We start from the raw sequence: 23,048 nt of genomic DNA, 5'->3' as shown, positions 1-23,048 counted from the left end.
TGAAAGGGAAGCCCTTTGCTCAGCGACGTTGATTGGGTCGTCCCGCTTGGATAACCCCTCTCATTTACAAATGTGTCAGGGGTGAAGCGGGTAAAGTGGGGTGCCGTCCCATTTCTGCTGGGAAATGCAATTACGTGCTAAGACGTTTTCTATATCTATGGTCCAGGGAGGGGTTCCTCCAGTCGGCTGTGCTCCGCCTTGCAGTGCCCGAGTAGGAAACAAGGAGGTGGAGTGGAAGGTTCCGTGAGAGCCTATCTCCTCGCCAGAGGAAACAAGGCGTCCTTTGGGGCGCGTTATGGGGTGGAGGAAGAGGGGTGCACGACCCCCCAACCCCTTCGAAGCTTCCGCCGCCTCAGCAGCCGACGAAGGGGTCGCCTATCGGGCCACTTCCGCAAAGCGGCCGCTGGGCATTCTGGGGCTTGTGGTTCTTCGTGTCGAAAAACCGGAAGCCGTTCCCCTGGAAGTCCCGGATGAGGAAGGCAGCGGCCCCGGGCGAAGCGGGGCCCGAAGAACAGCGGCGGCGGCGGCGGCGACAGCAGCAGGAGTAACAGCAGCAGCTCCGGGCGGGAGACATGGACGAGGAAGAGGCGGGGGACGGATCGGTGAGGGTCACGGACCTGCTCCCGTTTCCGGTCTCTGAGCCCCCGACTTCCGGTGTCTCATAAATAAAGGACACCCTCCTCTCGCTCCCCCTCTTTATTTTATTTCTCTTCAATCGCGAAGAGAATATTTGGGCTGGGGGTGGGGAATGTTCTGGTGACCTTTGACCCCGCCCCCTCAGCCCCTCGTCTTTGGCCAGTGCGCATGCGCGACGGGGCTCCCCCCCCCCTTGCACCTGTTGGGCTCCTGCCTGTCGCTTTTTAAGTCGACTGCCCCCCTTTGTGCTGCAAAGAGGGAAAGCAGGGCAGAAACGCAGCTGGACGAGCCATCACGGGGAAGGCGGGCTGAATAGTAGTAGTAGCAGTAGTAGTAGTAGTAATAATAATAATAATAATAATAATAATAATAATAATAATAATAATAGTATTTTACATTATTTGCACCCTGCCCATCCGGCTGAGTCGCCCCAGGCCCTCAGGGAAGCTTCCAGCATATACAGAAACATAATGAACCATCAGACATTGCAGACGTCCCTCTCCCGGGCTGCGTTCTGGTGCCTCTAATCTGCCCCTTGAAAGCAGCCTTTTCCCTGGCTTTTTTCTGGCCCATGTAGGACCAGTCTGGATAGTTAGCCTTGGTGAAGACCTGATGTTTTCATCCCCCAAAAAAGTTTTTGATTTGAGTTTCCATTGAAATGAGGCTGCATTTTAATGTTTTAATGTTGTATTTTAATCTTGTTTTTTAAGTTGTATTTCAATCAATTTGTTTTTATATTGGTTGTTAGCTACCCTGAGCCTGGTCTTGGCTGGGGAGGGAGGGGTATAAATAAAATTTATTATTATTATTATTATTATCATGGGCACCTGGTTGGTCACTGTGAGAACTCGATGGGTTCTTTTTGTTAGTTTCTGTGTGTTGCCACTGTTCAGTGCTCTTGGAGTCACAGGACTCTGTTTACATTCCTGGGATTCCAAGCTGTTGGAAGTCTCACGGAAGACAGCAGACGGATGTGATGTTTACTGTTTTCCTGTTCCTTTGTGTTTCAGTTGCTCTCTGCTCTCACAGAGAGAGGATGTATTTCTTTCTGTCTGTGTAGCTTAGTAATAAAGCATAGCATGTAGCCATAAATCTCATCACTTCTGCTGCTTTGAATCTCTGTGTAATGGGGGAAGTGCCTGGAGCCTTATCAGAGGCTCAGGTCGTTTATTATCGTCGGAGGCGATTCCGAAGGACTCGACCGGAGGAGGGGTCACTCGGTCGAAAGCAGATTCCGACATTTTTCTTGCGTCCTTAACTTTCCTTCCTCTGCCCTTTAGGGTCCGAGCGAGGAGGCCTTGCAGCTGAACCTCGGCGAGCTAGACCTGACCTCAGATGAGTTCATCCTGGATGAAGTGGACAGTAAGTTCTCTTCCTTCCCTCTCCTTCAGATCTACTTGCTTTGGGAAGGGCCCCAAAGGCAGGCACCAAAGGTAGGAGACTGACCTTTGTTCAAGGGAGGGCTAGGAAACTGTTCCACCTCCTCCTGGAGAGGAAGCAGGGTTCAAAATCAGTGTTTTGTGACTGGCGCGGGTCCAATCGCGATCTCTGGGTTCCCGGTTGGCGACTGACATCTCCACCTGCCTGAGCCCTTCCTTAAGCAGGTCAGCAGATTTGGATCAAATCTATGCTTCCAGGTGCCATAAGAAAGTGGCAGAGATAGCGCAGGATAGTGTGCACCCCGGAAATGATCTCTTTCAGCTTCTGCCTTCTGGAAGAAGGTCCAGGGTTATAAAGAGCAGGACTAGCCGCCTGAGAAACAGTTTCTACCCAAATGCGATTTTGGTTTTAAACGCATTGTAAGAACTCTCTATGGGAGTATATTGTATTTAAAAATGGGGTATCAGAGTTTTTAGGGGGCTAACCAGGCTGGGATAGCAGGCTTGTTGGTTTTTGAATGTCTTATGTAGATTTTTCAGTTTTGTTGTTCTGTATGGGACAATGTCAATAAAGAGTATCGTATCGAAGAAGAGCTGATTTACTGCGTTTCGGATCCACCTTTTTCTCCAAGGAGTACATGGTGGTGCTGTGTTCTAAACTACTTATCCCCTTGGGCTTGCTGATCAGAAGGTTGGCAGTTCGAATCCCCGTGACAGGGTGAGCTCCCATTGCTCGGTCCCTGCTCCTGCTCACCTCGCAGTTGGAAAGCACACCAGTGCAAGTACATAAATAGGTACCGCTGTGGCGGGAAGGTAAACGGTGTTTCCATGCACTCTGCTTTCCGTCATGGTGTCCCGTTGCGCCAGAAGTGGTTTAGTCATTCTGGCCACGTGACCTGGAAAGCTGTCTGTGGACAAATGCCGTCTCCCTAGCCTGAAAGCGAGATGAGCACCACAACCCCATAGTCTCCTTTGATTTAACCGTCCAGGGCTCCTTTACCTTCTTTGCCTTACATGGTTCACTCCCCTCCTCCTGTGAGGTAGGTGAAGAGACTGCACGACTGGCTCCCAGCTCACCCTGTGAGCTTCATCATGTCTGAGCGGGGATTTGAACCCTGATTTCCCAGATCCTAAACTGACACTCTAACCTGTGGGTAGACAAACTAAGGCCTGGGGGCTGGATCAGGCACAATCACCTTCTATCAGCATGTTTTTACATGAGTAGAATGTGTCCTTTTATTTAAAATGCATCCCTGGGTTATTTGTGGGGCATAGGAATTCGTTCATTTCCCCCACCCTCCAAAATATAGTCCGCCCGTCCCCACAAGGTCTGAGGGACAGTGGACCGGCCCCCTGCTGAAAAACTTCACTGACCCCTGCTCTAACCACTACACCCCACTGGCTTCCTAGAGTCCTTCCGCTGTGGGAATTAAGCAAGTTGATAAATACAGGGAAAGGCAAATGTCTCTTTGAGAAGGATCTGAAATATTTCCCTCAGAGCTTGACTTTTTTCTGGCTGGTTTCATTTGATGTTTTAACGGGTTGTAAACAGCGTTGAGATTTTTCCCCTTTAAAATATAAAGCAGCATTTTGGGGGCAGCAGGGTTTTTTTTGGGGGGGGGCTACCTGCCTTGAAAACAAGTGGGGGTGTTTTCCTCCTGCTCATGCCCCGCTCTGAGTCATGACCAGTGGGAAAACCTTACGTCTTGGCACGATTGCTCTGTCACTCCCCCATCAATTTTTTGGGGGGGAGAGGCAGAGCAGCTGTGTCCCGTCCCCCCCTCCTGACCTTGTTCTTTCTCTCCCCCCCCCCCCAGTTCACATCCAGGCCAACTTGGAAGATGCTCTGGTGCAGGAGGCGCTGAAGACGGTGAGAGGGGGGAGGCCTGCCAGGGCTGGGAGGTGGGGAAGGGACAGTGCCCCCCCCAGGTGGTGACCCCTCCCCATTCTGTCCGGCAGGGGGTGGACCTGAGGCACTACTCCAAGCAGGTGGAGCTGGAGCTGCAGCACATCGAGAACGCCTCTATCAAGGACTGTATCCTCAGAAGCAGAAGGGTTGAACGGGGCACCCAGAGGTCCTCTAGCTGAACCCGTGCAAGGTGGAAAAGGCTCACCAGAGCCCAGGAACAGAGCTGGCTTGGCCTGGCTTTCTGCACGGGGGGCGGGGTCTGTGCAGTTTTGGGCGGGTACCCAAATGTTTGGGGGGTGGGGCTTTCGTCGGCTGTCTCCTCCCAGCAGGCATTTCTCCTTAGTGGCCTCATCCAGACATCAAGGAGAGCAAGAACATTGCCTCGCTCCACACGCAGATCACGGCCTGCGACGCTGTCCTGGAGGTGAGGAGGGTCCCCACCTGTAATAATAATAATAATAATAATAATAATAATAATAATAATAATAATATTTATTTATACCCCACCCTTCCTGGTTCAGAAAACTGGGCTCAGGGCGGCTAACAACAAATTTAAAACACTTAATTGATGCTACAGAAAACAGCATAAAATACGGTATAAAACATGAAGAACAATAAATTCAGAATTCAAAAATCAATTTAGGGGGAAAATCCATCCAATGAACATTAGATGATCCCCAGGGCTAGCTGGCTAAATTAGTCCTATTTGGGCCAGCGAGGAGACCAGGGGAGAATGAGCTGTGGGATCCCAGAGCGGGTAATCTTCATAAAAAGGGGAGGGGGAGGGAAGGAAGGGGAATAAAAGATCAGGCTAAGTTCAGATGGAAAGCCAGGCGGAATAGCTCTGTCTTACAGGCCCTGCGGATGGAAGTGAAATCCTGCAGGGCCCTGGTCTCATGGGACAGAGCATTCCACCGGGTCGGAGCCATCACTGAGAAGGCCCTGGCCCTGGTGGAGGATAGTCTGACTTCCTTAGGGCCCGGGACCTCTAAATTACGATTATTCATGAACCTTAAGGTCCTCTGCGGGGCAGGAGAGGCGGTCCCGTAAATACGAGGGCCCTAAGCCACAAAGGGCTTTAAAGGTCAAAACCAGCACCTTAAAGGCACCTTAACTGTTTTTAATCTCATCCTGCCTGCCTTGGGAAGGGGAGAGGGAGAGTCACAAAGCTGCATTTCACCCAAGCGCCAGTGTGGGCTGTTGTGCTCTGCTCTCCCTCTTCACGATGCCCCGATCTCTGCGTGGGAACAAGACCCCACCCTGTTCTCACCAAATCACTGTGAGGCTCCTCCCTCCCAGAATCATAGGACTGTTGTTGGAAGGGACCCCCGGGGGTCATCTAGCCCAACCCCCTTTAACACAATCATCTCAGCTAAAGAATTTCCGATAGGTGGCCATCCATTACAGTCATACCTCTTTTTACGTTCGGCTCAGGTTACGTCTTTTCAGGTTGCGTTCCGTGGTGAACCGGAAGTACCTGAAAGGATTACTTCTGGGTTTCGCCACTTGTGCATGCGCAGACACTCAAAATGGCGTCATGTGCAGAAGCGGTGAATCGCGGGACGCACAGACGAGGGTTGTGTTCTGCTCGTGTTGTGAATGGGGCTCTGGGACGGATCCCGTTCGCAACCAGAGGTACCACTGTATTATGTGTTATTAAGGTGTTTGTGTTTCTCATATTGCGATCCACCCTGAGGTCTGAGGGTGTAGGGTGATATGCAAAATTGATTGATGGGTTAATAATATCGTCGGCATCGTCCAACCACTGCTTCAAAACCTCCAAGGAAGGAGAGTCTACCGCCTTCCATCCCACGGTCAAACAGATGTCTGGCTGTCAGAAAGTTCTTCCTGTTGCTTAGCTGGAATCTCTTTCAAAGCCACGGGTTCAAGTCCTGCCCTCCGAACAGCCCTTGATATATTGAAGATGGCTCTCTGGTGAGGCCCCCAACGGGGAGGTTCAGGGGCAGGCAGCCGTCTCCCACTGTCTTTGTCCTCTGCTGCCCACCTGCAACTCCTCGTCGTTCCCAGAGGTAGACTTCTCCTGCGCGAGGAGGTTCTGCTTTAGGCATCCTGGCCGAGGGACATTCCCAGGGAGAGTGTCTGTCTCCTTACGTAGGTCTTGCCAGCGGGCAAGTGGACTCTCTGCTTCCTTCAGCCATTTCTCCCTGAGCACAACCCCGCCTTTCCTTCCTCCCGCATGTTGCAGCGCATGGAGGCCATGCTGAGCTCCTTCCAGTCCGACCTGAGCAGCATCAGCTGTGAGATCCAGACCCTGCAGGAGCAGTCGGTGGCCATGAACGTCCGGCTGCGCAACCGCCAGGCCGTCCGGGGCCGCCTCTCCCAGCTGGTGGACGAGCTGGTGGTTCCCAACATCATGATCAGGTCAGTGGCGCAGGTGGAGGGCGGGAGAAGCGCCAGGCAAAAAAAAAAAAAAGAAAAGTGCATAGGTTCAGATCCAAGCAGTATTCGCCGCTAGTCAGTCTTTCAGTGGGGCAGCAACGATGCACTCTGGAACTCCCTGCCACTTGAGTTTCAATCTCTTTTTTTAATCTTATTTTCAAATTTTTTGGGAGGAGTGGGTGGGAGACGGGAAGTCCTAAGGGTGAAGGTATGACACACCCACCCCTGCGTTGTCTTCCCAGCACCATCCTGGAGTCGCCCGTGACGGACCAGGCCTTTCTGGAACAGCTTCACGAGCTGAACAACAAGATCAACGCTGTCAAGGAGCAGGCTTTCCGTGAGACCATGGCCTGTACGGACGTGACCGACATCCTGGACAAGCTGAAAGCCAAGGTGAGGGGTGAGGGGACCCCACCCCAGCTGAGCTCCCCCCCCCATGACCCCCCATTCAGGGTTGGCACCTTGGTGAGTTGTCTCGTCAAACGCAGCCCCTGGCAGGTATCTTCTATCCATTGCTTGAAGGGTGGATTTTTTGTTCTTCCGGTTCATCAACGCCAGTCTTTTTGTTCCGTCAAAAGGACATGGAAAGTCCATCCATGCCGTCCACAGTATCCCTGTTGTGTTTCAAGATTTTTCTGATATTGTAAGTAAGCCAGAACTGGTCTGTGACCGTAATAATAAAAATTAAATTCAATCATCCATGCCATCCCTTAGCTAGACGGGGATATAATTCAAAAGGTTTTTTTCCTCTGCAAACATAACATTTTTCCTGTCCAGTTAATAATTTCTGTCACCCTGTCCCAAAAATTTACCAACGTGGGACATTGAACGAACGTCTTTTTTTAAGAAGCGATGTCACAAGGGGACCAGTTTCTTTTGTCCTTCCCAGAGTCTCCGTTTGGTTGTCATAGAGGCCAAGTTCCTGTTTTTATGTGCATTCTATGCCCACCTGTCTCCCTCCGGCTAAAACCTCTGTTGTTATTGCCGCATTTTTCGCTCCGTAAGACGCACCTGACCATAAGACGCACCTAGATTTTAGAGGAGGAAAGCCCTGTTTTTTGCGGGGGGAGCAGCTCAAAGTTGCGCAGCTTCTTTTGCAAAGGGGATCCTTTTTTGGAGGATCAGCTCAAAGTTGTTGAGTTTACTTTGCAAAGGGGGGGAAATCCTGTTTTTGTGGATTCAGCTCACCGTTCTGCAGCTTCTTCAGGACAGGAAAGAGAGCCGTTTCTACAGTTTCCTGACAGATAATCTAATCAGCCAGTCACATGTCACCGGGGAAACAAAGGGCTTCCGTCTGCAGAACATTCAGCAATGGAAGCCTGGGCAAGGGAGCCAGCGAACTCCATAAGACGCACAGACATTTCCCCTTACTTTTTAGGAGGAAAAAAGTGTGTCCTATGGAGCAAAAAATACAGTAGTTATTAAATTTCTACTGTGCCCTTCGTGATTGATCTCATATGGGGAGAAGCTGTCCTCGCAGTCCTGAGCTTTTTAAGGCTTTATGGGTAAAAACCCACCCTATGAGAGGCACAAATACAAGATGGGTGACACCTGGCTTGAGAGCAGTACATGTGAAAAGGATCTAGGAGTCTTGGTTGACCACAAACTTGACATGAGCCAACAGTGTGACGCGGCAGCTAAAAAAGCCAATGCTATTCTGGGCTGCATCAATAGGAGTATAGCATCTAGATCAAGGGAAGTAATAGTGCCACTGTATTCTGCTCTGGTCAGACCACACCTGGAGTACTGTGTCCAGTTCTGGGCACCACAATTCAAGAAGGACACTGACAAACTGGAAGGTGTCCAGAGGAGGGCAACCAAAATGGTCAAAGGCCTGGAAACGATGCCTTATGAGGAACGGCTAAGGGAGCTGGGCATGTTTAGCCTGGAGAAGAGGAGGTTAAGGGGTGATATGATAGCCATGTTCCAATATATAAAAGGATGTCACATAGAGGAGGGAGAAAGGTTGTTTTCTGCTGCTCCAGAGAAGCGGACACGGAGCAATGGATCCAAACTACAAGAAAGAAGATTCCACATAAACATTAGGAAGAACTTCCTGACAGTAAGAGCTGTTTGACAGTGGAATTTGCTGCCAAGGAGTGTGGTGGAGTCTCCTACTTTGGAGGTCTTTAAGCAGAGGCTTGACAACCATATGTCAGGAGTGCTCTGATGGGGTTTCCTGCTTGGCAGGGGGTTGGACTCAAGGGCCCTTGTGGTTTATTCCAACTCTATGATTCTATGATTCTATGAATCGGACCCAGAAACTACTTGGCAGCCAGTGCAGAATTTTTTTTAATGGGGAGCTGCTCCCCCCTCGCTCTGCGTTGCCCTGGAAGAAAGGCTGAGTCTGGGGGCTCTTCAGGACACAAGCCCCCCCCGCCCTCAGTCCTCTTCCCTGACCTGCCCCCCTCTCTCCCCCTCCTGCCAGGCGGTGGCCAAGATCCGGGAATTCATCCTACAAAAGATCTACTCCTTCCGCAAGCCCATGACCAACTACCAGATCCCCCAGAATGCCCTGCTCAAGTACAGGTAGGCAAATGCGGCGCCCCTTCAGGAGTCTCCCAGCATTCCCTGCTGCTGGCTGGGCCAATAAGAGAACAGCCTCCCACAATCCCCTGCTTACTTTCGTTTTCTGGCCCCCCGCTGGGGACTGCAACTCCCAGCAGCCCTTGCTCAGCCTGATCAGAAACACCAGGCGCCTGTGTGTGTTCGTGTGCCCTGCGTTACGACCACTTGCTTTATTTTCTTATTTATTCCATTTGCGTAGCGCCCTTTCTCCGAAGATCCCAGGGCAGTGTGCAACTTTCAGAGCATCACTTTTAGAAAACACCTGAAGGCAGCCCTGTATAGGGAATTTTTTTAATGTGTGATGCCTTATTATGCTTCATTATTTGTTGGAAGCCGCCCAGAGTGCCTGGGGCAACCCAATCAGATGGGTGGGCTGCTGCTGCTGCTGCTGTTGTTGGGTGGGCTGCTATTGTTGTTGTTGTTTATTTTACACAGCATAATAATAAGATCAGCACAGTAGTTGTCCCCCCTGACTTGCTCAAAGTGTTGGTGCTGACCTTGAAAGCCCTAAACAGCCTCAGTCCAGTATATCTGAAGGAGCATCTTCACCCCCATCGTTCTGCCCAGACACTGAGGTCCAGCGCCAAGGGCCTTCTGGTGGTTCCTTCACTGCGAGAAGCCAAGTTACAGGGAACCAGGCAGAGGGCCTTCTCGGTGGTGGCACCCGCCCTACCACGAGATGTCAAAGAGAACAACTACCAGACTTTTAGAAGACATCTGAAGGCAGCCCTGTTTAGGGAAGCTTTTAATGTTTGATGCATTACTGTATTTAAATATTTTGTTGGAAGCTGCCCAGAGTGGCTGGGGAAACTCAGCCAGATGGGCGGGGTATAAAAAAATTATTATTAATCATTATTATTATTATTATTATTATTATTATTATTATTATTATTATTATTATTATTCAATGCCCAAAGACCTGGGAATGTTTTTGTCTGGCACCTAGAGACATGCAATGATGGTGCCACCACAGAAAAGGCCCCCTCTGGCATCATCCTGGCTCCTGAATTTCCCAGCATGCCTTGCTCAGGGCCAGGTCTGGAAGCGAAGTCTCCCCACTCGCCATGTCCCCCTGTCTCTCTCTTCCCCCCCCCCCTTTTCTCTCTGCAGGTTCTTCTACCAGTTCCTGCTGGGCCACGAGCGCTCAGTGGCCAAAGAGGTCCGGGACGAGTATGTTGAGACCATGAGCAAAATCTACCTCAGCTACTTCAAGTCCTACACCAGCCGCCTCATGAAAGTGCAGGTGACTCTCCTTTGGATGACTCGTGCCACCAAAGAGTAGGAAAGGACCCCAAGGTCATCTAGTCCAACCCCCCTTGCAACATGGGAATATTTGTGGGGCTCAAAGCCACAACCCAGCGATTAAGGGCCTCATGCTCTGCCAACGGAACTACCTGCTCTTGTTTTTGCCATAAAGGAATTCTAAATCATATTTACAAAACGCTTTGGTAAAGATTCTGTGACGCGTCTTAAGAGCAGCGGTCGTAAACAGAGAAAAACCAAACGTCAGATAAATAAACTGTGAAATGTGGGTTGCGCTCGCTGAGCCTTGGGGACATAGCTTTTCCCTTTCCTTGTGAGGAATCCTATTGGGAATAAGGGAATTTCCCTTTAAAAAAGGGAAACGTTGACAGCTATGCTGGGGGATCCTGTCCAACTCTGCAATTCCATGATTTTAAGTACGGTTGCCCAAGGGCTGGAATAACAAAGTCCAAGTTAAAAAGTAGGAATGAATGTTGCATTCACAAAAAGAGGTAATATCAGTGTTACCTGGTGATCGAGTCTAGTTCCAGGTTTTCCAGGCTCATCTGGAAAACGTGCATGCTGTAAAGGAATGCCAGATCACGTGAAACGGGCTTGGAGGTGCCAGTCCTCATGGAAATCTCAAATTACGCATCATTTCCTCCTTTGTTTCAGTATTCCCTAGTGAGTGGCGTAAGGTTTCAAGGTGCTTCCCAGTGAACTGCAATTAATATTTGAGCTGGCAAGATTACAAGATTGCTCAATATACCTATGCTGGTCTCATCAAAAGTATTTTGTGTTAATTTCGGATGACAGCCGCCTGTCCATTCCTTCAAACGCCTTCTCTCTCTCTTTCTCCCTGCCCGCAGTACGAAGAAGTGGCCGAGAAGGACGACCTCATGGGGGTAGAGGACACGGCCAAGAAGGATATCCTTTTTGCGTGGGGGGACGGACGACGACACTCGCACTGAAGGGGCAGAAAGGCAGGATCAGCCCTGCCCCTTTCCCAGCCTGGCCCCTGAAAACGGGGTTGGAATAGATGACCTTTGGGATCCCCCTCCAGTTGGGCTGGCTGCCAAACGGGAGCTGCCTTGAACATTTCCCTCTTGTGAGGGGCTTGGATCCTGAGCAGAACTCTCATTATCGTCTATTAAATTTATCAGTCACCATTGGCAGCCAAAGACCTGGCTAGGAATGAAATAATAATAATAATAATAATAATAATAATAGTAGTAGTAGTAGTAGTAAATTAATTATATGCACCACCCATCTGACTAGGTTGCCCTAGCCATTCTGGGCAGCTTGAGGAGATATAGTGATGGCACCAGGTGAGCCTCCCAGGGAGAGATTTCCACTAGTGGGGAGCCACCACCAAGAAGGCCCCGTTCCTGTGCTCCTTTGGGGGGGGCACGCACAAGGTCTGGGTGGGGGTCTGCCTCCCTGGGCACGTTTCTCCCTTGACTCTCCTTGCTGCCGCCACGTTTTTTCTCAAAGCCGCCCCTCCGGAACCGCAACACCATTTTCACGCTGGGGAACCGGGGCAGCGTCATTGGGGGGGCCGAGCTGGAGGGCCCCATCATCGTCCCCCACTCTGCCCAGAAGAGCGACGTCCGGGTGAGTCCCCCTCTTTTAACCCCCTCCTTTCTGGCTCCTGCTTTGGGACTGGGCCCTATGAAAAACATCTAAATATTAGGGATTCTTGGAGCAGCTGTTTGCACCACTTTTGAGCATAGCTGTCAACGTTTCCCTTTTTTTAAGGGAAATTCCTTTATTCCGAATAGGATTCCTCGCAAGAAAAGGGAAAAGTTGACAGCTATACTTTTGAGGCTCATCATCATCGTTATTCAGTAAATTTGCATACTGCCCTTTATCCATAGATCTCAGGGCAGTTCACAACATAAATGCTCTGAAGCCCTCCAGTGGCAGGGAGTTCCACAGGTTACGTCCTTTTAATCGGTACTGATTCCACCAGTTCCAGAGTTGGCTCTCCTCCAAGCTGGGCAGGATTTTACAGACTCCAATTGTGTCGCCTTCCCCCAATCCTACAAGTCCCTTTTCGTGGGCTTCTTCCCATTTGGGGACATCGGTTGAGGACAGGCCAGATCCGGCAGCCGGCTCCTCCTGCTTATGGAGCCTCCAGCCCAGAGGCAGTCTACCTGGTTTCCCAGGTTCATTTGGCCCTCGCGAGAAAAGGCCCCTGGCCTGACCTAGCTGTCTTCTTGGAGAAGGAATAGATTGGGGTGCCAGGTGTCTCCCCCCCTCGGGGTGCAGAGAAGGTCTGCCTGCTGCTCTCCTGGTCCTGATCCTGACCCCCTTCTCTTCCCGCCCCCCCAGTACCCCTTTGAGTCCCTCTTCCGCAGCCAGCACTTCGCCCTCCTGGACAACAGCTGCCGCGAGTACCTCTTCCTCTGCGACTTCTTCCTGGTGACGGGGACCCCCGCCCTGGACCTCTTCAACGCCGTCATGGGGAAGACGCTCACCATGTTCCTCGTGAGTAGGGGTGCCGGGGGGGGGAGGCTGCCAGGGATGGAGGAAGGAAAGGGACACCCCCTTCACGTTCCCTTTTCCCGCCTCCCCGAAGCATGCGCTTCCAAGGAGCGTGACTTTGGAACTCCCTGCCTCTTGATGCACGGCGGGCGACTTCCCTGCGTGTTTTTCGGTGCTGGCTGAAAACATCTGGGTTTCTCCGCGCAAAGAGTGGAAAGGGAGGAGGGAGGAAAAGGGGAAAAACCCAATTTAAAATACAGGTTAAAATGTAATTTAAAATGCAGCCTCATTTTAAAGTAGCTGATAAATCAAGATAACTTGATAACTTGTGGTTTTTTTTTAAAAAAAACTCACTTTAAAGCAGTTCACACACAAAAAAAATGAAACAGTAAAATGTTTTTTAAAAATAGACAACAGCTGAGAAACCAAAACAGGTTACAATTCACATCCAGTTTCTAAGCATCTGCGCAAACTTGAAAACTCAAAAGGGTAATGGGGGGGAGGAAGAGAAGGGGGTCAGGATAAATAATAATTTTATTATTAAAGTATACATACACTTTGCATGGAATATAGCAGCATGTGGAACCCATTTATACAACCTATAGCAGATTAAAAATAAATATATATGGATCTGGATAATGAAAATAATAATGTCCATATACAGTCGTACCTTGGAAGTTGAACAGAATCCATTCCGGAAGTCTATTAGACTTCCAAAACATTCGAAAACCAAAGCACGGTTTCCGATTGGCTGCAGGAAACTCCTGCAGCCAATCAGAAGCCGCGGAAGCCGCGTCGGACGTTCAGGTTCCAAGGAACGTTTGCAAACCAGAACACTCACTTCCGGGGTTGTGGCGTTCAGGAGCCAAAACATTCAACTCGCAAGGCATTCGGCAATCAAATATGGCCATATTAGATTTGCTTATTCTTTTAGTAATGGAGTATGCCTTTCTTATTTTGACTTTCTTGTGTTTATTTTAAGTGTTGTTAAAAAATTAGTGATAAAAATAAAAAAATGTGTTTAGACAACCCAGCACAGATGCTTAGAAACTGGATGTGAATTGCAACCTGTTTTGGTTTCTCAACTGTTGTCTTTTTTTTTTTTTACCATATTACCGTTTAATTTTTTTTTTTAATTTTCAAAGATCTTTATTGACTCTTAACATATATACATAATCACCAAAATTCCCAATGATTCCTTCACATAAAATATAATATCTAAATTACAACAGCTGCAATTTATACACTTAATTATAAAACCCACCCCCACCCTCTACTTCCCTCCACAGCAATTCGACTTCTGTATATTTCTTTGTTCCTTTTCCCCCTTGCATTCTATAATAAATAAATTCTGATTTTTCCTTCTTGCTTTATTGGTTTTGTTATCACTTACATTTTTTATTCTGAGCCTGTTAACATGTCATTTTTAGAACAATATTTTGACATATAATCTTCGAAATACTTCCACTCCATTCTTAACTTTTGATTTGATTGATATCTTATAATTGAAGTTAATTAATCTTATAATTGAAGTTAATTAATCTTATAATTGGGACGCGGGTAGCGCTGTGGGTTAAACCACAGAGCCTAGGACTTGCCATCAGAAGGTCGGCGGTTCGAATCCCCGCAATGACGGGATGAGCTCCCGTTGCTCGGTCCCTGCTCCTGCCAACCTAGCAGTTCGAAAGCACAAAAAGTGCAAGTAGATAAACAGGTACCGCTCCGGCAGGAAGGTAAATGGCGTTTCCGTGCCCTGCTCTGGTTCGCCAAAAGCGGCTCAGTCCTGCTGGCCACATGACCCGGAAGCTGTACACCAGATCCCTCGGCCAATAAAGCGAGATGAGCGCTGCAACCCCAGAGTCGGCCACGACTGGACCTAATGGTCAGGGGTCTCTTTACCTTTAATCTTATAATTGAAGTTAATTAATTTTTTTGGTGAACTTTAAAGTGGGCTTTTTTAAAACACACACACACACAAACAGACCATCAGGCAGCGTATAAATTTGTTGAAACAAACGACTAAATTGTGGGTTTGCCCTTTGCGTTTGTCTCTCTCCCCCCCAAAAACCAACGACGACAACGGCAGAAGCACATGGACGCTTACGTGAGCGACTGCTACGACAGCATCGCCGTCTTCCTCAGCATCCATATCGTCCTCCGCTTCAAAGCCATCATGGCCAAGCGAAACGTCCCCGCCATCGACAAGTGAGTGGGAAGGGGCCCCTTCCCAGGGGTGGGGGTCACAGCTGTCAACTTTCAGATTTGAAAATAAGGCATCAGCAGCCTCACCTGTCCCGGGGACAGTCTACGGGAAATCTAACAATCCGGGGTAGCAGTGGGAAGCGGCGCTGGAATAAGGGAATTTCCTGCAAAAAAAGGGAAGGTTGACAGCTATTGGGGGGGGGGGTCATCCAGTCCAATCCAGTTCAGGGATCTCAGCTCAAAAGATCCCTGGCAGACGGCTGAGCACCTCTTCTCCATCCCCTCCTGCTCGACTGCTCCCCCAGCGAAGCAGGATTCCCCCTGGACCCGCCTGACAATGGAAGTCTTTCTCCCAGCCTTGCTCTCCTGCCAGGTTGAGGGCGATCTTCCCCCTGGCCAGCTGGACACTTCCGGTCTCTAGCTTTGAGGGGGTCCTAAGGTGCTGGATCTCGGGATATCTCCATCAAATATAAATATTAAGCGAGGAATCCTGTCCGCCCGCTCTCCCCTGCTCCCCACCCGGACATGCAGGTATTGGGACACGCTCCTGGAGATGCTGTGGCCGCGCTTTGAGCACATCCTGGAGCTGAACATTCAGAGCATCCAGAACACCGACCCCCAGAAGCTGGGCTTCCTCGACACCCGGCCCCACTACGTAAGTCTGGGGAGGGGGCCCCACACCATTCGAATCCCTTCTGAGGGAATCGGGAACCCAGGGTTAGGTTTGTTCTTGGGCTTGCTTTTAGTATGTGTTTTGCGTCTTGTGTATATCAATCCCTGGCAGGCAAGCAGCTTGATAAGCAGTAATGACTCTCTGTCAGTTTTATGTACGTTTATTTGCAAGAAAAGCGCATCCAGAGCACGGCTTTCCGCTTGCTCTCATTAACGACAGTTGATCATTCTGAATCATCGTCCCTCCCCCAACACGAAGAATGCCAAAATCCGGCTTTTCTTCCTCTTCCCTTCTGTTTCTCTCTGAGCTTCTCCCGCCTCCTAGTACGGGGACTGACCGGCTGGTCTGCCAACTCCCCACTCCCAGAAGACACAGTCTCGGACTCTGGCTTATCTGCTGGCTGCCTGGCAACGCTCTGGCCACCTTCCAACTCTCCCTCTCCTTGAGAGCTAAAAGTGTCTTCCCTGGGAAGGAGGGGGGCCGGGCTGCCCTTTCCAGACTCTGGCAGCCAGCTCTCATCTGCAGAGTCAGCCCCTTGCTCGCTCAGCTCAATTTCAGAGGCCGACTCTTCCGCTGCGCTCTGGGGGGGGCATGTTCCTGACATTGTGTTTTTATGCTGCAAGCTGCCTTGAGACCTTCAGATGAAGGGGGTGGTATACCAATGTGTCAGGGAACTGACATCGGAGGGAGAGGCGAAGGGGAGGCTCCCAGATGATGCGGGCGAAGGACCCAGCAGCAGGGGGAGAAACAGATCAGTAGAGGGGGAAGCCATTCAGCGCAACACCAGGGATGAAGGGGGGCAGACGGGGGAAGTGGAGAGAGGGCTCCAGGACTCTTCACTGGGAGAGCCCAGGTCCTCCGCTACCCATGCCCTCCCTGCGCAGGAGGCTCCCGCGCAGTGAGAGGAGGAGGAGACTGGGTGTCAAACAACTTTTATGTTGGAAGAGGTTCAAGAAACGCCCACTGACGGATTCTGCCAGTGACTGAGGCAGCCGCGATGAGAAGGGGCTGTGCAGTCAGAAAGGTTTAACAAGGCAAATTAACCGAGAAAGGCACCAGCTTACGCACGAGTAACTTATACCTATTACACAATGTAATAATCATAATAACAATAACAATAGTGCCATGTGAGGCTTCCCTCCTGACTGTTCAGAGCCTGGCCATGGGAAGAGCGAACCCGGAGGATGCTTGGCCGTTTGGTTTTATCTTCCTTAAAAGTTCTGTTTTTGTTTGTCGACAGCATTTTGGCCAACCCAAAAGAGGCTCCCACAGTGTGGCTTCAAAATGCCTTAGGGGTGGTGAAGGCAGCCCCTGCACACACACACACAAAACTCAGGCTCACATCTCCAGTACACGACACAAAAGGAAAAAGGGCTGCGGGGGGATGAGGGGAAAGCAAGCTCAGACGCCAACTTGCAGCCCCCTCAAAGTTGCTGGGCCTTGCCATTGCCCCTTCCCCACGAGCTTACCTGCAAAGCGCCCCCCCCCCCAATATTTTATTCAAGTTGCCATCCCTGGTCCTCTCTCTCTCTCCCTTTCATGGAACTGGAAGAGGCATCCATCTCTGGGTGGTAGTTGAGGGGAAAGCCTGACAGAGCTGCTCTAGGGTACACATCCCCCCCAAGCATGCTCAGCTCTTAACACACTCCCTCCGCCCCCAGATCACCCGGCGGTACGCAGAGTTCTCCTCGGCCATTGTCAGCATCAATCAGACATTCCCCCACGACCGGACGCTGACTCTGCTGGGGCAGTTGCAGGTAAGGTGGGGGCTAATTTAGTCATCATTTCTTGTATTTAGAGCATCTGCACCCCACTCTCCCAGAAAGGGACTTGGGTTCAATCAGAACGAGACACGTAGGCTCTCAGCCTTAAAAAGGAAAAGGAAAACAGCAACAGCATGCAAGGGAAAAGGTACAGGGAGGGATGAGGAAAAACTAAAACTCAGGCAGGAGCATGTAAACAGGTGTCCCTGTTGGCGTATGCTGGCTTATGACTCCCTGGCAAATGGGGGGCCTTCAGAGGGCCCGCCCCACCCTGTGATGCTGTTGCTTCTTTTTTGGAGGGGGAACCATTTGAAGCACACACCCCTTTCTCTCTCTCTCTCTCTCTCTCTCTCTCTTTCTTCCAGACGGAGGTGGAGAATTTCGTCCTGCGGGTGGCGGCCGAGTTTTCCTCGCGCAAAGAGCAGCTCATCTTTCTCATCAACAACTACGACATGATGCTGGGTGTCCTCATGGTAAGGGGTGCGTCCCGGGGAGCTGGGCTCCTGAGCCCCCTGCACTTGGGGGGCCGGAGGCCGAGATCTCCCAGCCCTGGTGGGTCTCCGGTTGACGGGCAGCCGGGCAGCCAGGGTTTCATTTCCTGCTCCCAGCAGTTGGACGATCAGAAGCCTTGGCTCCTTTTTCCCTCCTGTCCTGAATTAGGCTGTTGAAACCAAGAGAGCTTGAGAACATGGAGCCATAGACTCTCAGGGCTGGAAAGGGACCCCCAGCGGCCATCTAGCCAATGATTTATTAAATTTACCTACCGCCCTTTATCCAGGGACCGCAGTGCGGTTTGCAACATAGAAAACAAAATACGTAGGCCGTGTATACATATGAACCGCCCTGACATCCCTTTTTATAATTGACCTCCTCTCCAAAGGGGGATTGTTGGGTTGATACTTATAATTATAATTTATTTATACCCCGCCTTTTCCCCCTGATACGGATTCAAGGTGGCTTACAGATAAATCATGCATTTTGTGTTTTTTACATTGTGATTTTATGTTGTGAGATCTATGGGCATTGGGCATTATACAAACAAATTAAACAAAGGTGCTCTGCTCCATCGTCTCCCAAGACAGACAGATGCCAGCCACTGTCATTGAATATATATACAGTGGATGCTCGGGTTGCGGACGTGATCCGTGCAGAATGCATGTTCGCAACCTGCAGAGTTCACCACCCGCGTCTGCGCACGCGTGGGTTGTGATTCGGCACTTCTGTGCATGTGCAACCCAAAATCATGCAACCTGAAGCGTCTGTAGCCTGAGGTACGACTGTGTGTGTGTGTGTTTGTGTATATATATATATATGGCGGTATACAAATTTGATTAACGTTAGCGTGGCAAAGGTGAAAGAGATCCACCATTCTGCTCCTGAGCCTCCAATCTGCTCCCTTGGCAGACCCAAGGGGGGGGGAGGGAAAAGCAGGAGCAGGTCGTGTGGGGCAGACGTCTGCCCCCTCCCTGCCCTGGCGGAGAGAGGAAGGCCTGGCTCTGCTTGCGAGGGGAGGGGGCAGGGGTAGCAAAGGCCCCTTTCCCCTGCCCCACTCTGACGCCCCTCTTCCCTCCTTCCCAGGAGCGAGCGGTGGAGGAGAGCAAGGAGGTGGAGGGATTCCAGCAGCTCCTGAATGCTCGGACGCAGGTAAGCAAACGAAGTGCGTGGAGGGAGCTGCGCCCAAGGAGGGCGCAGTTGCACCCATACCTCTGCCCCCTCTCCTGGGTGCTGTGGGTGGGAGACGAGTTTGAGGCAGGCTCCAGGAAGGCCCTGTGGAGCCAGGCCGCAGTTTCCTCTCCCCGTCCTTTGGGGGGTTTGGCCCTCCTTCCAACATGAGGGCTAGGAACTTGAAGCCGATGCAGCTCGCCACTGATAATTTATCAGCTGCCCTTGTGGGCAGGGGTAGTCCCTCGGAGGGGGGGGGAATGTCCTGCTCCTTTGGGGGTAAAGGTAAAGGGACCTCATGACCGACTCTGGGGTTGCGGCGCTCATCTCGCTTTATTGGCCAAGGGAGCCGGCGTACAACTTCTGGGTCATGTGGCCAGCATGACTAAGCCGCTTCTGGAGAACCAGAGCAGCGCATGGAAGCACCGTTTACCTTCCCGCCGGAGCGGTACCTATTTATCTACTTGCACTTTGACGTGCTTTCAAACATCTAGGTTGGCAGGAGCAGGGACCGAGCAACGGGAGCTCACCCCGTCACGGGGATTCGAACCGCCGACCTTCTGATCGGCAAGTCCTAGGCTCTGTGGTTTAACCCACAGTGCCACCCGCGTCCCTCCTTTGGGAGTACTTTGGCCCTGTCCTGCACTTGGCTCTCACCTGTGGCTCTCACCACAGCAGCCACAACCTAGGGAACGGCTTTGACTGGCCAGCCAAGTCACCGCAGGAGAGGCTTTGGACTTCATTCCATTGCCAAAGACACACCTGAGGTCCCGGTTCTAGAAACGAGGGGAAGCCCTTTCAAACTGCGCTGGAAGCGCATGAATGGGGTGGCCATAGGGGGAGCTTGATCCCCGAGACGCCTGTGGGGCTGGGAGGGCATTTGAGCTTCCCAGAAATTCCAGTGGGGCTCTCCAACGGGGAGCCAGTTGTGATCTGGGTCCCTCCGCAACGGTTCTCAACCTGTGGGTCCCCAGATGTTGTTGGAGTACAACTCCCATCATCCCTGAGCTCTGGCCTTGCTAGCTAGGGGTGATGGGAGTTGTAGTTCAACAACATCTGGGGACCCACAGGTGGAGAAAGGCTACTCCAGAGGTTCGCAGACTCTGGCTCCCATCACCCCCTGGGTTGCACACCCTCGTTTTCCGGGTGCTTCTGGGAGACGGAGTCTAGCAAACGGAGGGCGGCTCCGCTGGGGGTCTCTTCCATCCTTCCTTCTCCCTCTCTCTCTCCCCTGCCCCTTTCTCCTTTGCAGGAGTTCATTGAGGAGCTCCTGGCGCCCGGTTTTGGGGGGATGATTGCCTTCGTGAAGGAGGCGGAGGCGCTGGCAGAACGAGGCCAGATGGAGAGGCTGCGCGGGGAGGAAGGTGAGGGGCCTGGCAGGAGCGGAGAAGCAAGGAGGCAGGAAACCGAGAGTTGGGCCCCTGAGGGTCATCCAGCCCAACCCCCTGCAGTGCAGGGAATATTTTGCCCAAGGTGGCACTTGAACCCATGGCCAGGGTGGATAAACAAACAATTTAAAAATAAATTAAAAATCGGATTTTTAAAAAAATTAAAACTTTCTTTTTATTTAAATTGGATTTTTAAAATAAAATGCTTTTGGAGGAAAAAATCTTTCTAAATATAGTTTTCTATTTAAGTTGCATTATAGTCCAAAGGCTATTCATCAGGAAACAAGGATTTGTTTTAAGTTTTTCATGTGTGCTAAAACTCAATCTAAGGCGATGTTGTTGTTTTTTAAAAAAAGGTTTAACCACATCAGTTAACAAACCATAATGCTATAATGTCATGATTTCAGTTAAATAAATTGGTAAGGAAATGATTATTTTTCTCCTTCCAAAAAAGTACAGCAGAAAAATTGTCCATATATAAACAGTTAACTTACTAAACCTCACAATGATGTCATTATTATCGGCCTGTGTATTTCTAATAGTATAACCAAATCAGTAAAAACGACTCCAGAAATTTATTATTCCAAAAAGGAAACCTTCGTCTGGTTGTAAATATTAAGATTATACCAGCAAGAATAAGTCTTTCTGTAAAAAAGAAAAGAAAAAAGATTTAAATCAAGTCTAGTGATTTAAATCGTGATTTGAATCGATTTGATTTAGAACATGGGTAGGCAAACTAAGACCCGGGGGCCGGATCCGGCCCAATCACCTTCTAAATCCGGCCCACAGACATTCCAGGAATCAGCATGTTTTTACATGAGTAGAATGTGTGCTTTTATTTAAAATGCATCTCTGGGTTATTTGTGGGGCATAGGAATTGGTTCATTCCTCCCCCCCCAAAAAAAAAATTAGTCCGGCCCCCCACAAGGTCTGAGGGACAGTGGACCGGCCCCCTGCTGAAAAAGTTTGCTGACCCCTGATTTAGATCAAATCCACCCTGCCCACGGCCCTGAGGCTAAGAGTCTCATTTGCTACCGATGATTTATGGAGTCGTAGGGACGGAAGTGGGTTCACCAAAGGTCATCCAGCCCAACCCCGCCTCCCCCGTGCAATGGAGAAGTTGGTGTCCATCTGACCTCTGCTTAAAAAACCTCCCGGAGGAGGAAAGTCCCTCTTCAATGCCCCCCACCCAGATCTCCCCCCTTCCCCTCTCAGCCCGGGTGACGCAGCTGGTGCGCGGCTTCGCGGGGACCTGGAAGGCGGCGGTGGAGGCTCTCAGCCAGGACGTGATGCGCTCCTTCACCAACTTCAAGAACGGCACCACCATCATCCAGGTGGGCCCCGTGGGCACGGAAGGGTTAATGGGTGCCGGGGGGGGGCAGCCCCTTGGCTTGTGGAAGCCCCACCCTGAGCAATTTCAGGAAGAGCCTGGTGTGACTTGACATTTCCATCCCCCCAAAAGTTTCTGATTTGAGTTTCCGTTGAAATGAGGCTGTGTTTTAATGTTGCATTTTAATCTTGTTTTTAAGTTTCAATCCATTTGTTTTTATATCGGGTGTTAGCCGCCCTGAGCCACCCGGTCTAGGCTGGGGAGGGTGGGGTATAATTAAAATTTATTATTATTACTGGGTGTATTATTGCAGCATCCAGGTTTTTCCCTAAAACACCCCCCACCCCAAGGAAATGGGGCAGGTTTTGGCTGAGGTCCCCCTGTTGCAGATCCCAGAAATCATCTTTAACCCCCCCAGGCTCTCTCCCCACCCAATTTCAAATGGTTCTTTCAAACACCCCTCTCCAAAAAACCCCAGCTGCTTCCTGCTTGTAGAATCCCAAGGGACCCCCAAAGGTCATCCAGCCCAACCCCCCATCGCAGTGCTTAGCACAGGGTCTTTATTTCTTGCTGGTGGGGGTCTCTCTGCTGTGCCCTTGTGTGTTCTCTGGGGGGTGGGGTGCCTGTGACCTTCTCCCCACCCCGTGTCTCTAATCTCGCCCCCCTTGACCCCCCCTCTCTCCCCACAGGGGGCGCTGACGCAGCTGATCCAGTATTACCACCGCTTCCACAAGGTCATGGCGTTGCCCCCCCTCAAAGCCCTCCCCGTCCGCTCCGAGCTCATCAACATCCACCACCTGATGGTCGAAGTCAAGAAGCACAAGCCCAATTTCTGAGCTGGGGGGGGGGGCGGTTGGTTTTGTGCATGGCGGGTTGTGGGGTTTTTTTTGGGGGGGGGAGGCCATGTCACTGCTTCCCCCACCCCCTCCGTGATCTCCATGGGGTGGGGGGCAGCCCTGTTTAGGGACCGCGTCTCCCGTTTGTCCCTTCGTCTTGCTTTGTACAGTGGAAATAAATTCTCTAGCGACTCACGCCTGCGATCATTCGCCTCATTGCCCAGAGGGGAAAAGGGAGCAGGGAAGTTTATTTCTGCGCCAGAGAGTCACAGCGCTGGAAGGGGGCCTGGGGGTCATCTAGCCCAACCCCGAGAGGGGGAGGCATGTTTGTGTGAGGAGGATGAGGACACGATAGTCTCCTGGATCAGGCCCATACAGTTCAGCCTCCTGCTCTCGCAGTAACCAATAGAAAACAGACCGTCACAGAACCGAGAAATTGCACAAAATAAATTAAATACCGTGAAAATCCTTGAAACGAGAAGTAGTCGACTAGAAATATTATCTTGTGGAAATAAACTAAGTAATAAAAATCAAAAAGATTAAGGGGAAAAAACCTAAGAATTGAACAAAGCC

General features: G+C 50.7%; 1 protein-coding gene across 1 annotated transcript; it reads left to right on the top strand.

Moving 5' to 3' along the window:
- The first annotated feature begins 74 nt into the window (after nt 1-74).
- On the top strand, nt 75-22,670 carry VPS52 (VPS52 subunit of GARP complex). The gene is made up of 20 exons (XM_081182252.1): nt 75-602; nt 1,917-1,998; nt 3,833-3,885; nt 3,975-4,050; nt 4,281-4,348; nt 6,131-6,306; nt 6,567-6,717; nt 8,753-8,853; nt 10,003-10,135; nt 11,004-11,061; nt 11,615-11,748; nt 12,469-12,624; nt 14,708-14,826; nt 15,355-15,478; nt 17,158-17,253; nt 17,625-17,732; nt 18,838-18,903; nt 20,174-20,285; nt 21,525-21,643; nt 22,329-22,670. The coding sequence occupies exons 1-20, from the start codon at nt 573-575 to the stop codon at nt 22,473-22,475; spliced, it is 2,109 nt and encodes a 702-aa protein (XP_081038378.1). The 5' UTR covers nt 75-572; the 3' UTR covers nt 22,476-22,670.
- The last annotated feature ends 378 nt before the right edge of the window (nt 22,671-23,048 follow it).

Source organism: Podarcis bocagei, assembly GCF_964188305.1.
Source record: "Podarcis bocagei genome assembly, chromosome: 2".
Classification (NCBI taxonomy): Eukaryota; Metazoa; Chordata; class Lepidosauria; order Squamata; family Lacertidae; genus Podarcis; species Podarcis bocagei.
This window is presented reverse-complemented; position numbering and strand designations above follow the sequence as displayed.